This window comes from Episyrphus balteatus, chromosome X (assembly GCF_945859705.1).
Source record: "Episyrphus balteatus chromosome X, idEpiBalt1.1, whole genome shotgun sequence".
Taxonomy (NCBI): domain Eukaryota; kingdom Metazoa; phylum Arthropoda; class Insecta; order Diptera; family Syrphidae; genus Episyrphus; species Episyrphus balteatus.
The window spans coordinates 1,361,549-1,380,229 of record NC_079138.1 but is presented as its reverse complement, the minus strand read 5'-3'; the positions used below and the strand labels follow the sequence as shown (position 1 = coordinate 1,380,229).

The 18,681-nt window shown below is 30.6% G+C and overlaps 1 protein-coding gene across 7 annotated transcripts; it reads left to right on the top strand.

The window, feature by feature from the left end:
• Positions 1–1,702: 1,702 nt before the first annotated feature.
• Positions 1,703–17,692, top strand: LOC129920636 (fatty acyl-CoA reductase wat-like). Of its 7 annotated transcripts, none has more exons than XM_056002073.1 (9): positions 1,703–2,352; positions 7,600–7,745; positions 11,840–11,955; positions 12,435–12,829; positions 14,987–15,096; positions 15,196–15,391; positions 16,432–16,563; positions 16,638–16,683; positions 16,748–16,887. In XM_056002073.1, the coding sequence occupies exons 2-8, from the start codon at positions 7,637–7,639 to the stop codon at positions 16,672–16,674; spliced, it is 1,095 nt and encodes a 364-aa protein (XP_055858048.1). In that variant the 5' UTR covers positions 1,703–2,352; positions 7,600–7,636; the 3' UTR covers positions 16,675–16,683; positions 16,748–16,887. The 7 variants fall into 7 exon arrangements, with proteins under 7 accessions (XP_055858048.1, XP_055858041.1, XP_055858047.1 ...); XM_056002066.1 differs by adding an exon at positions 17,339–17,690 and having other exon boundaries at positions 1,704–2,352; positions 16,432–16,683; positions 16,748–17,005; XM_056002072.1 differs by lacking the exon at positions 1,703–2,352 and adding exons at positions 2,584–2,603; positions 17,339–17,692 and having other exon boundaries at positions 16,432–16,683; positions 16,748–17,005.
• Positions 17,693–18,681: the final 989 nt, after the last annotated feature.

Sequence of the window (18,681 nt, the reverse complement as noted above, 5' to 3'; positions counted from 1 at the left end):
ATTTGGCGAAAAGCGCGCCATATACCTAGATTTCGTATAAAGGGAAACAAATTTTAAACGAACGCTTAATGCTCAAATCATCTTCTAAGGTCGTATGTGAATTCTGTTAAATATTTAGCCGAAGACAAATTTTTGAAGTTTGAATAAAAAAAATTATCTTTGGCTAAATTTAGCTGCTTGAATTGGGATACATTTTTGAGGTGGCTAAATATTTTTTATAGTTGCAAAGCATAATAATGTTTAAAGCATTTATAAATATTTACAATTTACAAACTTCCACCAAGCGTTGTTCTGTGAATTTTATTTTTGCATTAACATTCACTAACATTTTTTTCTAATCATCAATAAAGTGAAAAATATTGAAAAATATAATTTACCCTAATAAAAACTCAACATTTTGTACAAAGTATTTTTTATATTTAATTTTAATTTTATTTCTTTATTTTCAGTTCTTGATTATTATTATTATGATTGAAAAAAAAAAAAAATACCCAAAACCTTCTATCAACAATTTATCTTCTGAAGAAAAAAATTAACCGGGTCCCATAGCTACGGTGACCATATTTCTTATTTCTAGGAGCGAAACCCTGGACAGATAAAAAATCGTTGGATCGTTTTAAAAAGATGGTTTTTGAAGAAAAAAAAATATAATAAAATAAGTTTTCACAATTTTTCCTAATTTTGATATCAGGATTTCTTAAATTTCATTTTCGTTGATATCATTTAAGTCGCTTACGAGGAAGGCAGAAATCAAGAAAACGTTTTTATAACAGGTGTTGTTAATAACTTCTAAACATTTTTTTCTTAATCAAAATTGTGAGAGCTGTTTTTTTTAATTTTTATTTTATTTTAAATGATTTTGAAATTTTGTAATATTAACAATACATGTCCTTAGGTTTTGAAATTTAGCTGGGTTCTTTCCTCTTTCATATGTTGTTCATTATTTATTATGATTATGTTCATTATTCGAAAAAAGCTTTTAGCTTTACAACCTGAACTAAATAATTGACGAAAAATTTTTAAAAACTTATGCTTTTATTCGAAAAAGTAAAAAAACTTTTATTTTCCAACCACTGTTTTCCGTATAATATATTTAAAATTTTGAATAAAAAATTAGAGAATTTGGAAATATGGGACAAATTAAATAAAAACCCGGGACAAGCTATTAAAATACGGGACAGTCCCGGGTAACCCGTGACGAATGGTCACTGGTCACCGTACCCATAGCAGTCATAAGGCTCCCAGGACCTCAGATTTAATGTCTATTATTATTATTATTTTTTTTTTTGTTGACATAAATGAGTTTTTATTAATTCATTGCGGTATCTTTCAATAACCAATTTTGGCAGAGCTGAAAAAGTTAGGTGGGGTATATAACTGAAATCACCGAAAAAATCAAACTTCAACTTCAGGACACTTTTTTTCGAATTTCCTTTATCATCTTTATCTAATTTAGATGTTGCTATGTTGGGCCTACATGTATAATATTATCATGATAAAATATATGTAGATACATCAAAATACCTACTACCTACATCGCGCAAGTAACAAAACGATAATTTAATACCATATAGGTAGGTATAGGGAATGGTGAAATTCCCCAATGTGGATGATCGACGACAACTATAACTACCTTGTTACTTTATTTTTTAAATGTTTGTCAGACCCAATGAGTTGATCGTTATTATTTAATTTTCATTTTTTCATTAACGTCTTTGATATTTGGTTTATCATTCGGACTTTGTTGTGGCTTGAACTGAGTTAATTTAAGCCTTGAGTGCGTTTGGATAGGCACCAAACAACAAAAGTCATCTCTTTCACGTACTAACCAACATTTCTCTTTGTTGGATGTTGCGCTTCGCTATCGTTGCACGCGGGTTTTTGTCGTTGTCGTCTTGTTGTCGTGTTGAGAGTTTCATAATTTTTTATTTTATTTTTTAAAATTTTCTATGTAAATTATTTGTGAATAAAAAATCGAATTCAAGCAAAGAGTAACGAAATTATTGCCAGTTCTATCTACAATCTCTTTTGTTCAATTTCTGACAAAGATTTAAATAAGTAAGTTAGTACGCGCTGCAAATACCTACTTTCGTGCATCAATTACGAGATTCAAACATTCTACAAAATACTTATCTGAATATTGTGAACGGAAAACTGTAACGACTCAGTGTGTACATCTTGGTTCTTGATAATAATTTTATTCTTAAATAAATTAAGGATTTGTCGTAGATTTGACGACGCTACGATCTGATGTAAATGTTAAGCTAACTAACATCTTAAATAAGTTTAAAAGTGCTTAAAAGTTTAGTGCATACCTACCTACAATCTTTCGATAGCTTGTTGTTCTAAAAGGTAAATAAAAAAGGATGTTCTTGTTTATGTTGACAAATCAAAAATATAATTTTCGAATTATCATTTTGTTATTATTATACTATACTTCGGAGCCATGAATTACTCAAGTGAAAGTGTCAAGTTTTGTGTTATATTGTAATACCTATTCGTTAGGTTTTAGTTTTTTGTATTTGTTTTTTTTTTTTTGTACTTCTACCATGTTTGTAATCGAAGGAAGTTTATGGTAAATTTTTGCAGCGATATTAGTTAAGGTATACGTCTTATGCCAACACATTACCTAATTGTCACTTTAAGTCGTTATTTTTATTTTCCCGTTCATTGTAGTCCATAATCTACCATTGAAATCGTCATCGTTATAGTTTAAAAATTTTTTACAATCCGACTCGGTATTCGGTGGTCGAAGGTGTGTATACAATATACATATAGGTATAAGAGGTATGAACAGAGCTTTTATGCCAAGTGAAAGTGATATTTACCATCACATAATCGCGTATGGCGTATGAGTATTTAATTCTATTTATCATTGACTTAAACAAGAGTATTTTTGTGCCAAGTTATTATCATGGGATGGAAAAATCTAAATGAAAATTCAGTACAATATTGGTACCTAAATACTTTGAAAAAAAAAAAAAAAAAAAAAAAAAATACTGACTTATTGCACAATATGTAAATATACATAGCTCATCTCCATTAGATAGAACGTAATAATAAAGTGGTGTTAATTTGTTATATGATAAGTAATAGATTGCAGAAAACGTTATTTGGACTTAGTGTTGTCACTTTAACTAAACAACAAAATTAAAGCTCTGGAATTGAAACTGTAACGGCAGGGTACATTTGAAATAAAAGGACTTGCATATTTATGAAAAGTTGTTTTTCTTTTTACTATAGTAGGTATGAATTTGCAATAAAGGATTTTATGTTGTTGTTGGATTATTGTTGTAGCAGTAGCGTTACACTTCCAATGACAATTTTTCATTTAACTCTATAAAGGGGGTACAAAAAACTCGCCTATTATTCCTTTTGTAATGTTTAACTGTAAACATCCGGTTATAAACAAAAATTAAAATAATAAAATGCGCGCGATCAAAATGTTAGTGATGTTGTTTTTTTATATTATAGGTACCGTGTGGTTGTGACCTACTGAATAATGAATGAATTACGATGTCATAATCATTATGCGCTCTGTTATGAATGATGATTTTTTGTTTTTTTTTTTTTTTTCTGTCTGTTTGTATCGCATTGTTATAGAAATTCAAGGCCAAAGAAAGTGAATCTTTTTCAAAAGATATAATATTTTGAATTCTACATTCCGTCTGTTTTGAGTTAGGTCATGTGGGTATTTACAACATTTAAGTGTGTTTTGTTGGCAAGACTATCTGTAGCTTAGTTATAAAATATGTGTTATACCTACAAATACAACATGCAGAAGCAGATGCTGACAAGTGCGTATAAAATTTCGACAAAATTAGGTACATATATTATTTTCTTGTTTTCTTGACCTTGGTGCATGGATTTGGATATACCTACCTTCATATCATTGGGAGAGTATGGAAATTTAAGAGGAGTCAAACAAAACCAAGAGAAGCAATTAAAATAAAAAAAACTAGTTTTTCGATTATGTTTTTCAATTTACTCAAAAAGCTAGAAGGCATAAAAACATGGTTTCCACTGTTCGTTTGATTTATAATGAGGAGCATGTAACTGTATCGGAAGTTAAATTTTATTTAGGAGAGGGGGTTTCAATATTTTGAAAAGGCTAGGGGATGAATCTGTCTCGGCGATAAGTTTGTTTGTCTAGTTTTTTTTTTGTATTTCGATGTTTAATATTTTTTTGCATAACTTCTATCATGAAACTGAATTAAAGTAGGTACCTATGTATCTACTTTTAGCAAACAAAATATACCTACTTTTTTAACGGTCTTGTCAATGAATAAAAATAAAAACTGGAAAATAAATTATAGTTTATAGGTTCTACTTCTATTTTGCATGTCAAAAAACGCATCCACCTGTTGGTAAAACTCTTCCTTTTTTCCTGAAAAAAATAAAAAAACAATACTGTAGGTAACAAAACACAAGGTTCGGAAAATTAGATAAGTAAAATATGACTTAAGAAAAAAAAAAAAAACAGATGAGATCAATGCATTTGTGGAAGTTATGTAAAAAAAAAACTTAAGATTATACAATTAAATTAATTTATTAAATTAAAACGCTTCTTTGCATTTTGGTACCTATCCTAATAACTCAAAATTTTTGTCATTATCCATTCCCAGTGACCCCTCCTCCCCGCTTCCTCCTTGTATTTATTATCTTAGAGAACATCACTTCAAAAGAAAACAACAGAAACAAAGTAGCGTTTTAGTGGCTGTTGGATATCACCCAGAAATGAATCTACCCATCTACCCTTTTTAGCTAGACACCACTGATACTAGATACCGAACCTACTTACTATTTCCGCCCGTTAAAATATTTCAAAATCAAACAACGATGCAATTAGCACTTACACTTTGTAAATAAACTTGAACAGTATTATAATCAAGTACCTATATAGTATATAAGTTTGAAACTCACTTGTATGTTTGTTTATTAAACAAAAATCATTAATTTAATTCGATTCGCACCCATCTTTAACTTGTGATATTTTAACAATCACCAAGAAATTTATTCTATGTTTCGGATTTGTAAAAAAATAAAATTCTAAACTTAAGGTTAAAATAAAGAATTCTTACACTGACGGAAAAAAACGCAACGTAAAATTTAATATATTCACCGTTGAAAAAAAGTAACATGAATCATCTTTAAATTGAAAGAAATAGGAATTTTTTTATTTTTGTCGGACTGCAGCTTTTCCTGCATTTTATCACCCTTATTTCCAACAGTGAGATAGCACGTTGGAGTTGGTAAAGCATTCGCCTAGTGGCCTAAAAGTTTAGTAAGTTCGATCCGCGGTGGCTGCCAATTTTTTCTTTTTTTTTTAATAAATTGATGCCTTTTTTTTCAAAGTCGAAACAACTTTAATTTAAAGATGTTTTATAACGGCAACCCACTTTAAACTAACGATGTTCTACTTTGATTTTAAAATTTCCGTCTTCAACGCAAAATCATTCCAAAAAAAATAGTGGTTTTCGTTGATTTTAAGTTGTTTTTTTCCCTCAGTGTAGGTATTTCCGACATTTCGTGCAAAATGTTTATTTAATAAAACATAAGCAATAGAGATTACATTTTGCTTTAACTGATTTTATTTTTCTTTAATAAATAAATACGCACATTAACAGATTTTGTATTCATCCGCATTGGATTACAGAGCAACTATATGCGACACAGTGTATTATTATTACGATACGAGTAGGTACTTTATAATAAACACGATCTTCGTCTTTGTTTGCATCTTATAAACAATAATTATTAAGTTTTTGTTGACTATTTATAATGCTCACGTGGACCTCTTAAAATAGTTCTCTATTTAGAAACTAGAAACTAATAACGATAGTTCAAAAGTTTAAATATTCTAAAGAGTGATCATGATTTTAGTTTAATACGACATTTGAAAATGACAAACACTTTATTCTTCCATCTTGTTTCACTAATAGAAAATAAATTCTCTTTTTCTAAGTAATAACTGATGTGTTAAATAAAAACTATTTTACTTTTAGTTGTACTTAATTTAAAGTAGAGATCAGAACTTTGTGTGTTCTGGCCTGGAAATTAAACCCATTTTGACAGAAATTTTTTTTGAAATTAAGTGAAAAGTGAATAGTTTTTGATAGAAAAACGTCAAAACTCTAGATACGTAAGTGACAAACTATTTTCAAGTGTTAATAAGTCAAAATCATGAATTGTATTTAATAAAAAAAAATTGTTTTTTTTTTTACAATAGCTATCCCACGAGCTACGAAAATTTTAATACGATGCTTATTTGTAGCTTTGACCAGGCTCTACGAATCATTCCTAGACATGGATCGTTGTCGAGACTCGAGATATCGATTAAAAAAGTCCAAAATTATGACATGACATTTTTCACATTATATCTATTTGTTGGTGATAAATATCGAAACAAATTAGTGAAACCAACTTGTAGACCCTATTCAGGCCTACAATTTCGTTTTAATTTTTTTTATTTTTGACAAAAAATACGACCTCCAGCCGTCCGCAAAGTCGAAATCTAGTCTATTTAATTAAACAAAGAACAACGATAATATTGAAAATATTGAAAATATTGAACACACCTTGGAATTTGATGTAAGCTGTCAAAAAGCGTCATGCAACGTATTCTATGGGTCACTCTTTTCTTTCTTTTCTATGAGTTGGTCCCTTAAGGTTTAAGTGTGTAATCGAACAAGGTCAAAAACCCCATGTTATTCCCATAAAAAACATCAATCGTTTTGAGGCAAGGGTTAAAATTAAGTAAGAGACTTGAAACTTGAGGAATATTTTTTAAAAATTTATTTCCAACCATGTAAGCTCTTGGTAGTAAACAAGTTCCAATTTTTTGAAAATAACGACCACCCTAATGTAATACATTCAATGGAATCATATAAAATTCTATTTGAAAGGGTCGTTTTTGAGGAGTTTGATATTTCGGGCAAAATCTTGAAATGCAAGATTGTTCTACATATCCAGCAGTTTAATACTACATATATACTTGTAGACATAAGTTAATTTTAAGTCAATTGTAAATAACAAGTTCAATAAAAACAAAATTGAAATTGAAAAAATACATATATACTTAAACCTATGTTGCGGGGTGTTGCGCATATATACGTATTTAAGAACCCTAATTTAAAAAAATCACGAAAAAAATTGCAAATTTTTTAACTGTGTACTTCAACTGCTCCGTATGAGAATAGTTGCATATAAACAAATAAATTTTTACTTAAAATACTAAACATACCTTTATTGTTGATATCCATATCAAAGTTTTGTACCAAACTCATTTTTAAGTTAAGAAAATTAGAAAATTCAATTTTTTTTTAATCGCAAAAAAAAAATCGTGCTTTTTTAACTAGTACAAGTTGCAACTGATGGTGTCGCGAACTGGGGTGACCAATTTATAGATAGACTTCACTGAAGAGGATCCTGGTCCTGGTTATCTACCTGTTGTGAGGCATAAGCTTAATATGAGAACTTCAATTATGTTTGTTTCTTTGAAACGGCAATAATAACCTCAAAATAATTTATTCAAACATTAATTTTGTTTTTAAAGTATTAACACAAATAGTGATTTTATTTTGTATTTTTTTTTTTCAGAAATTGTGAAAAGAGCAAATAAAGGGACCACACTACTATGCATATAACCACAGGCTTGAACGAAGAAACTCAATTGACACCAGTGCAAGATTTTTACTATGGCACAAATATATTCATTACCGGTGGAACAGGGTTTCTAGGAAAAAGTAAGTTCAGATGCTTAAGTGACAAGGTATCCATTTGCAGTCGACCCCCTCTAAGTCTGGTACCAAAATTGTTTTTCTAGGTTCTATACTTCGGATGCTATGAAGAGTTGTTTCGAAAACATTTTTTCATTGTCTGCACTTGAATATAATTTCTCACTAATATCAACATTGTATGTTGTGGATTAAAATCTGATAGCGTTCGAGCTAGTTAAAGTTGAGCAGTGCTATCGATCAACATTTCCACATTCATTCTACTCTGTTGATCAAAACCAACCCTAGGTGTGTTTTTAATTACCACCGGGCGAAACTAGACAAAATAAAATGCACGACTGGGGTCGCACGTACTTGCTCTTGCAGTTCAAAGCACTTTTATGTTAGTCTACTTGTAGATTTTAAAAGCTGCCTCTAAATTAAAAAAAAAAAAGATATTGGGGAAGAGCCGACATTTAGGGCAAAATTTTGTAAAATGAAAAAATTTTTTTTTGTTATTTGACTTTTTTGAGAAAAAATAAAAATGCAGTTTTATTGCCACTGCTTTAAATATTACGTATACAAAGTTTAATCAAAATCGTTAGAGCCGTTTTCGAGAAATTTGCAATATCGTATTTTTTTGTATGGGAGGTATACGTTCTATACGAGATAGAAAAAAACAAAAAAAAACCAACTTTCAGAATTCCATAAAAATCATCTGTACCAAATTTGAAGAAAATCCGTCCACCCGTTTAGGCTGTGGAAATGTGTACAGATGGACGCACAACCGCACAACCGCACAGACGCACGGACGGAATTGCGAGACCCACTTTTTCGGAATTCTCCATCATCGTAATGTTGGTTTTGATTAAAACCTCAATTTTTTTTTTCGACACGAAACCAATACTTGCCCTATAGAGCAAGTAAAAAAATGCCTCGTTACTTAACCAGAAAAATTGGCAGTACCGCACCTACTATGCAATTCAACATAATGTGCCTGATGGTGCTTTGTATCTTTTACTACTTTGTATCATTTCTTCTATCATGAGTACCAGGGCTGCCACTGTACTAATTTAGCAGTAGATCTACTGCGATTAGGCCCAAATGAAAATCTACTGCGCTTGCTACGCAGTTCTTCGCGTATTACGAATGTACTACTCTTTTAAAAATATTAATAGTACCTAACAAAAATTTACTGTAAGCGCGTCAATTCAAAGTTTGAAATGCTCATTCACGTTCACAAACTCTGAATGGATTCACTCACTTGTGGGAGGTGAATTTGCATTGGTAGGTCTAGCAAAATCTATGCTTTTGCTATGCTCGTTATCTCGGATATCTTCTAAAGAATCTTTCCTTAACATAAGTCTATTATAAAGAATTAATTAAACCATAACTAAAGTCTATATAGTTTGTAAAAAGTATAAAAATCATTTCTTGAAATCACACACTGTCGATATTTTACATGGCAACCGTTAGTAAATTTACCACCCAAAAATACCCATACTAACCATTTTATCGGAGGTATTATTTAAGGTCGATTTCTTAATTTAAAATTTTTTTCGCATTCAAGTGCTTGCAAACGCTTTTTGCCGGGGACGACTACTAGAATTTTTCATTGAAATCTATAAAGTGTCATGACTCTAAACACTAAGCAATTATTTGCAAACTTAAGGCAGGCGCGGATCCAGAAATTTTGTTTGGGGGGGGTCATAACACTCTTTAATCTCACTGACCGAGATGAAAAAAAAAGACAACCAAATTCAAATTTTTATAAATATGTTTTTAATTTGAACAAAATCATTTACATATAAATCATTTACATATAAATTATTTATGTACATATAAATTATGAAAACTTAACAAAAAAAAAAACAAAAAACTTAGTTGAGATTGTGTATTGGGCTGGAATTGTTTACCATTAAAAGGTCCCTAGAGTTGGTATTGTTTTTACATTTGAATAAACCTTCACTTTTGGCTTCGAAAGATATTTTTTGGTATTTTAAAAAAAATGTAGGTATTCTATATTTATTTTAAAATACGATAGGTAAAGGTAATTAGAAGACATAACATAGCTTTAAATTTTCTTAAAAAAAAATAAATAAATTAAAGAGAGATAAACTAAACAAATGTGATGTGTTTGTTACGTGGCTAAGGCAAAAAAGTGACAATATGATTGATGTTAGGAAAGTTATGATTTTTATCTGCATATGCATATGCATTCAAATAAATCGAAATTATTTTTTTTTTATTTTGTACTCCAAAAAATCGATTGCTAGACACCTCTAGAATATGCACACCAAATATGAACTCTTTATATTAATGGGAAGGTATTCTGCTTCGCAATTTTCCATTTTTACATCAAGCTTTTACTAAAAAAAATCATTTTTATCATTATCATTAATGACTTTTTAGCAAATTTCTTTACAAATTCTTGAAGGAAATTGAACGCTCTAAAAAAGGCGCCTTGAACAATTTTTTGTTTATCTAACCGTTTAATATATATTTGAGGTCCAAATATCGAGAAAATCTTTAAAAATTCGTATTTTGTGCTTAATTTTTTAACGGGAGCCGAGTTATTATAATTTTAAGAAAGCATTAATCCGTACGAAAATTCAAAAAAATTTCCCTTGTTTATGATTCGAATACTAGTTCTCAGTGAGAGGGGTTGTTTTCATTTTTTCTTGTTATAAGAGAATTTGTCTTATGTTTTTCGTTGGTCATTTTGAACTTTTTTAAAAAATTAATTTCTCGGCTCGTGTGGGTCGTAGAGAGCTAATTTTTTTTTTTAATTGTAGATAATTTAAAGGACTACAATAATATTTTATTTTAATAGCCAATACTTGCAGCGTTTGCAAAATAATAAGGCATGAGTTTGCTAAACAAAAAAACGACTTTGATTTAATATTACTTATTTTTTATTTGTTTCAAAAAAAAGATTGTGCACTAAATTGATAGAAAATGTTGTAACGAACAATTCATTCCTTTATTTTTTGCCATAGGACATTCTGAAGTCGAGTTATTCCCAAAAAACAATATTTTTGGGTGTTTTTGCACCGGTTTTGCATGCGTTCATTTATCAATAGCTCGGCCATCTTTGGTGATAAAGAGCTCATTTTTTCTTTAAAATGCAGGACATGAACAGGGCTACAAAATAGGCCAGAAAAATGTCAATCATGATATAAGCTTTTTTCGAAATAATGACAAAAATGTGTTTTTTAACAACAAGAATTTGACTTTAAATGGCTGCCATTTTATATTTACTCACTCAAATACAATGAAATTACATACAACGATAGAAAATATTATAAGGAAGAGAATGTATGTTTATTTTTTGGTCTACGACAATCTGGAGCAAAGATATTAGCTTAGAAGTAAAATATCCCAAAAAATTCATTTTTGTGAATAACTCCGCTAAAAAGAATGATCAGGTGGTGAGAAATTGGGTTTACGCCTTTTAAATATACCCCTATCGATCCATGAAATAAAAACAGACAGTGCCTCTCAGCGCAAGGTCAAATGACGCTTTGACTGGAGTAATTCTAAAAAACTTAAGAAAACTATTAAATTATAAATTAGCAAAATTATTAAGAATACATATTTGTATCTTTTTTATATGTATTTAATTTAGTTTTATTTTATATTTTGAGAATGTATGCTTGGAGTTTTGGGGGGGGGGGGGGTCATGCTTTATATTGACTTTATGAAACCAACCTTTACAACTGAACAAAAATTAGCAAAATTATAAAGAATACATATTTGTATCTTTTTTATATTTAATTTAGTTTTATTTTATTTTTTGAGAATGTATGCTTGGAGTTTTGGGGGGGGTCATGACCCCCACGACCCCCCCCCCTAGATCCGCCACTGACTTAAGGTCGCTGGCTCTGGGTCTATAACTTTTGGACTGCATTTACCTCTTTTAAATTACACACCAAAATAATGTTCTCCATTCCAATAGAATAGGTGTCGGTCTTCAGCAAGGGTTGTGTTGTGGCTTGTGGACAGTCGCCCACATGTTGGAATTTGCTAATAGCCCGACGTGAGATAAGATTAGCCTGCGTCTGACTTTTTTAGAATTTATTAAAAACTTTTTTTTTTATAATATCTGTTATTTTTGTTTTTAGTTTTGCTCAACAAACTATTCACATCATGCCCTGGAGTTGAAATGATATACATTCTTATCAGAAAAAAAAAGAGTAAAGATATTCACACAAGGGTCGAGGAGATTTTTGATGATCCGGTGAGTATTTTACCTAGGGTTAGTGTTAAGCAAAGATTTTAATCAAAAACATTAATTGGAATTATCATATCACATATTAATTTTTTACCGACTTCCAAAAAGGAGGAGGTATTCAATTCGTCTGTATTTTTACCGACTTCCAAAAAGGAGGAGGTATTCAATTCGTCTGTATTTTTTTTTTTTTTTTTTTTTTTATGTTTGTTACCGCATTGGACTGAGTGGACCAATTTTGATAATTCTTTTTGTATTAGAAAGCTGGTGGCTGCAGTGTGGTTCCATTTCAATTTCGTTCACTTTTAGCCATAGGAACTATTTTAAAAACCATGGAAGTCGGTTTTGTTTTTTGCTAAAAATGATTATTTGGTTTATTTTTCATAAGTTTTCCTTACGAATAACATTTTTATTTACAGGCAGAATAATATTAATATCTCTAGTAAATATGTTTTGTTTTCTTGTTTCTGTTTTTATATTTGTAATAGATTTTTAACTCAATGAAGAAAACAACACCAAAATTTCGACATCGCTTCCAAGGCATCGCCGGTGATTGTTTGCTACCTGGATTGGGCTTAAGTACAACTGACCGTCAAATATTAGTCAATCATGTAAACATTGTGTTTCATATGGCTGCAACTGTGCGTTTTGATGAAAAGCTTAAGATTGCCATGCAAATTAATGTTAAAGCCTGTCGTGACATCATGGTGTTGTGTAATGAAATGAAAAACCTCAAAAGTGTCATACACGTCTCGACGGCCTACACACAATGTCCCTTGAGAAAAATTGAAGAAAAATTTTATCCGCCTCCAAGCGATTCGAAAAATATGATGCTTCTTATGGAATGTGCACCAGAAAGGCTATTGGAAGGCTTAACACCCATGTATGAATTTATTTTTGTTTTATTTCTGCGTTTTAATTTGAGTTGGTAATTTAAATTATTTTAATTTTTTTGTATTGTTTTTCCTTTTTTGAATTTTTTTTTTTTTCAATTTTTATTTTTCGATTCTAAAAAAAAATTAATTTAAACTTTACTTCAATTTTAGACATTTAAATTCAGAGACATTTAAGTTAACAGTGTTCTTATAATTTGTGAACTTGTTTTACTTTTTTTATTTGTTGGTCCGGTTGTGGTTCGTTAGTTAGTGAGTGGTTAGTTGTGGTTACTAGACAAAGCACCACATAAAAATGGAATAAAGAAGTAGCAGTAGTAGTAGAAGTAGTAAGTAGTCTGATGATCGGATTGGCATCCGTGAAACAGTGCTGAAGTTCTAGCCATAAACACTTGGTGGTAGCACCTTCAAGATGTTGTTGTTCAAAGATTATAATGAAATTGACGGAAAATAGCAGCCTTACTGCAAGTATGGAAACATACGAAATATGAAACATAAAAAAACTTTATTCCAATAACTTCTTCATTTGTAACTCGAAATTCGTGATTTTTTAGGTTATGACAGTATTCAAGTAAATAAAAAATTAGCGATATGCCTTCGTCCTCTGGAGTCTGGACCCTTCTCTGCAGCGCTGATTTGTATACTTTCTGTTAAGGCTCTGTGCACACATGCGTTTTTTTTACGCCATTAGATGCCGGTGAAACTGTGATAACGCTGCGATGACTTGCGAGTCTTTTTTCCCGCAGCGTCATCGCAATGTCACTGTATAGTGTATGCATATGCATACTATGTATACTCAATTTTACTGTGAGTTATGAAGAATCAAATTGCTGCGGTATTGAGACACAAAAAAGCACTAGGCCTTATCAAACCAGGGGTTTTGTTGTGGTAGATTAGTGAAACCCAGCACTTCAGAGGCAGTGTAAACACTGCACATAGGGGTATTTAATCAATTTAGGTGGACCAAATAAGAATTTTAAACTGTTCCAAACGTTAACTACCAGATATGAAACACCTAAGGCTAAGCGGGTGACTTGATCCAAAAATCTGTTTCCACTCATTTGGCATTTGGAAAAAATCCATTGGGTGTGCTTCAAAAAACGCGATGTTTTAGACAAATTTAAATAACTTTTATTCTAATAATGTAAACAAGAAAATTCCCATTTTCAACTTGAAAAACGAACCTAGTGTAAGAGGCAACCACCTTGTGACCTAGGCTAACACGACTTTTTAATTTAGAAAATTTTTGCACATAAATGTACATTAGGTCTTTTTTGGTACTGTGTTGAACAGAAATATTTCTACATTTTTAAACATTTTTAACCCAATTCCAAGATTCAATTCTTTTTCAAGATTCTCGGCTTTACATAGTCTCTTTATGAACCTAAAATTCTACGTGTAGGTCCGAAATTTATTGTACTTATTTCGTTTGTTCGTCATCAGAAAATCCATTCGTATCCGAACGGGTTTATGTGACGACAAAGGCAGGAGCCCCAACCTGTAGGACTAGGCGCTTTAATGACTCCAAGGACTAGAGGTCGGCTAAGCCACTCCTTATAGACCTATGATCTGAATACATCAGGGTAGCTCATACAAGGTTTTCACCAAGTAGACTAACTGGAAGTGGTGATGGTGGCGCTACCGTTGATTCTGAAAAGGAATTCTTTCGCTGATGTCATTTGCAAGAAGTTGGGGTAATTGACAGCAATACTATACTCTGCTTTGGCCTGTCAACCTTGGGAGCCCCCTCTGCGAAAACATGTTCCGCAATGACATAGCTCTTTGATGTAGTTACCCTAAGCCTCTTGGATGAGCTGTACTCTATTAGCTGTTCACTATTTTGAACAAGTCTATTTAATTATTTTGTTTACTACTAAGCAAAATATTTAACCATGTTTTAATAATGTCTTCAAGAAAGAATTCAATTTTTGCAACTGGGATTTGTTTTCACTTGATGATTATGTGTTGTCTACATTAGATTAGGATACCATTTGTTTTTCATACACATTTAAAAAAAAGTTTTTGCTTAGTTTTTTAAATAACCATCAGTTATATAAAATTTAAAACGATTGATACGGAATTTGCGGTACATAAAATATTATCATAATTCATAAATGTATTTTCTTCCAATATTATATTAAACCTAGATTATTAGATAAATGGCCAAATACATATACTTTTACAAAAGCTATTGCTGAAGATGTTGTCCGATTATATGGTCAAAAATTGCCCGTTGGAATGTTTCGACCCGGAATAGGTTAGTACCTATCCATAAATGATTTCTTATGATTATTATTTATTTTTTTATGTTAATATTACTTGGTTAAAATTAAAATTGAAATATTAAAATCCGCAGTTATATCTACGTATCGTGATCCTGTCTGTGGATGGATTGATAATTTTTACGGACCAACTGGAGCAATAGCAGGCGCTGGTACTGGTGTCATCCGAACGTTACGTTGTAATCCTAGTGCTGTTGCTAATATGGTGCCAGTGGATTTATGTGTGAATAGCATAATTGCAGCATCTTGGGACGTTTCACAAAAGCATAGGTTCGTATATTTTTAAGATAAAGAAAAGGTAATATCCTAAAAAATGGTCTTTCTTGCTTTTTTACATTTTGAGTTAGCTTAAACTTAAATACTTACAGCTTTTGCGTTTTTTATCTATAAGAGTTATACAGCCCAATTACGGATTTCAAATATCAACTAATTAATAAACGATAGAAACTATTAATTTGCAAGAAGTTTTGCTATAACGGTTGTCAATTGATAGATTCAAGAATAATTTTGAATTTTCATCGTTTTGCAATGACTGTTTTTAAAGTTGATATTGTATAGATTTATCATTCCGCACCTATTTTTATGGATAACTATATAAAATGTATGTTATAAGTTAGTTTTAGTTTCATTCCGGAAATGCTTGTTTTGGGGTTTATTTAGATTAAAATTTAATGTTTATGGTGATATTATTATCGAAAATCGTGGCTACTACAATATAATCCCAAAAATATTTCGTTTTACTTTTTATGTCACAAATAAAAATAAATTAACGTCAAAACATCATTTCCGGGAACGCTCTTAAGAATCTGAATAAATTATTTGGTCGTACACCCATAGTTCTGCATTTTTTGGGTATTTTGAATAATTATCCTGTCCAAGTATGTCTGTAAGTCGTTTTGAAGAGATCACCATCATTTCGAGGAAAGTTTTTCTTGTACTAATTTTGGGGATTTGCGGTAAATTCAAAAATATACATTTGTGTGCTTTGCCCGTTCATGAACCGACAAATTATACCTAAAGCCAACATTTGAGCATACAATTTTTATTATAAACAAACAATGTTAATTTTTTAAGAATTCGGTCCTCCATAATTTATTTTGACCAATATCTGGATTTGATGCATTATATTTGCACAGTTTTCGTTTTAGCTTTATAAAAGTTTGATTGGTGAATGGCACCAAAAGACTAAGCGAAGCACATAGATAATCCTAAAACAAAATTAATTTCACAGTTTATTTTCTACTTTTAAGTTAAAATTTAAATGTTCTTTCAATACTAATTTGTTAAATTATTTCTTAATTATTTTACAGTAAAATATCGCTATCAAATGACATTCCTGTTTATAACTTTTGTACATCAAAAGAAAATCAACTTACTTGGGGCGATTTTACAACAAAAACAACCAAGTACGGTTTAATGTATCCAACATTAAAGGCTCTCTGGTACTTATGCTATGCAAATACACCAAATAAAATAATGCATATAATTTCAATATTATTTCTGCATTATATACCAGCTGTTATATTCGACACAGTATCAGTTTGCATAGGTAGAAAGCCAAGGTTAGGTTTACTTACATATTAATAAAAACAATTAAATTTTAAGCACTTCTTTTATTTCATTCAGATTACTACATACTTATAAGAAAATCCATAAGTTCATGCATGTGATTGAATATTTTTCAATGCGACAATGGGAATTTCAAATTGACAACGTCCGAAGCTTGTGGAACCGATTATCAGACTGTGATAAGGAAATATTTTTCTTTGATATGACACAATTAGATTGGGATCATTTTCTGCAGCAATATTTCAGAGGTATAAGACAGTATTTACTTCATGACCCACTGGAAACGATACCTGAGGCTTTGGTAAGATGGAATAGGTAAGTCAATTTCAACGAAATATTATATAAAATATTTTTACTAAAAATGGTTTTCTGAACACCGAGCTCAGAAAACATCCCTAAGCATCCAAAAAAATGTTCAAGGAAAGACTTGGTTAAGAACTAATTTTAAGTGATTCGAAACCAAAAACCGAAGTAACAAAAATCAAGTTCCCTGCTATACTGAACTTCAACCGAAAAGTTTAATTTTAGTAACACTACCTTACCTGAAAAGTAAAATAAAAATTAAAATATTGAAAGCCTTTATATGAAATTTTCGTCGATGTTGTATGCAAACTTATAAAAACATAAATTTTTTTATCTTTGTTTCAGATTATACTGGCTCCATCAATGCCTTAAATGTTTGGTATTCGCAATTGTGTTACAATTTCTCTGGACGATATTTTCAAAAATCTATTTTTAATATCAAATTTAATAACAACATAACCAACTGACGTTTGAATAATAATAAGATAGGTTTTCGGATTTGTTTATGTAAAAAATATCAACCAAATTTAATTATAATCAACAATGAAATTAAAATATGGAAGGTACTCGTAGATAATAATTTAAAATATATTTGTTAGCCATTCACAAAATTATTCCAAAAAATAGGATACGATAAAGTTAAAGAATTTTATTGTAACTTTAGTAAAGTGTGTTGTTAATTTAATTTATATAAGACTAAATAAATCACACTATTTATACAAATTAATAATAGAAGTGATTTTTTAAAATGAATAAATAGGTACAATCAGTTTTTACATTTTCAAAAAGAAATGGAATTTTGTTTTGAATATTCGAGTATGGATGAGCTTTGTTAAGTTTTTACTTGCGATATAGGTAGGTACCTTACATACTACATATATAAAAAATTAGGTATGCACTCGTACGAAAAAAAAGTTAAGATAACAATCAGACACGACATTACTATGATAAAAAGCAGTCGGTCCCGGAAGTCCGTCTATCTGTATAAGGAGCTACAGCCTAAACGAATGGACCGATAGACATCAAACATAGTATGTTGGACCAAAAATAATGGTACCTGTCATATACTAATTTCTCGAAAACAGATCCAACGATTTCGTTAAAAAAAGGTAAATTTTTACACAAGGTCTTCTGATGAAAAAATTTTTTTTCGAAAATCATTATTAACGGTAAGGTCTTTTTTCAAACATGATTTTCTGCCAAACTACCAATTTCATCTGAACGAAACTTTAAGCATTTTAATATAAACCCAGAGGCGCACACTCCCTTGGGGCAAGCGGGGCGGAGCCCCGGGGCCCCGACCGACCCCAGGGCTCCCACTGGAGACAATGCAGAGAAGAAAACTGTTAGCATAAATTGAGTTACGAAGTAACCAGGGAGACAAATTATGTCATTCAGTGTAATGTATAATGCATTGGTAGCCACACAATATATGTATATTGATTTAAAAAAAAGGTTACCCCAGGGGCCCCAAAAAAAATTAACTGCTTTTTTAAAAGAAAAATTATAATTTTATCTTAGGGCCCCAAAAAATATTACTTGAAAAATCTTTGCCAACACAAATAATACATTAGGGGCCCCAAAAAAGCAAAAAAATATTATTTGAGGATCCTCAAAAGTGGTTCAAAACAATCAAATGGAAAATTAAATATAAATTCAGGGGCCCCAACATAAATACATCAGGGCCC

What these genes read in the sequence shown, in the direction of transcription:
- LOC129920636 (XM_056002072.1), top strand. Translation starts at nt 7,637, where the DNA reads ATGCATATAACCACAGGCTTGAACGAAGAAACTCAATTGACACCAGTG. An exon ending in AGGAGATTTTTGATGATCCG is followed by an intron (nt 11,956 to 12,434) that starts GTGAGTATTTTA and finishes TATTTGTAATAG; the next exon opens with ATTTTTAACTCAATGAAGAA. An exon ending in GCTTTGGTAAGATGGAATAG is followed by an intron (nt 17,006 to 17,338) that starts GTAAGTCAATTT and finishes TCTTTGTTTCAG; the next exon opens with ATTATACTGGCTCCATCAAT.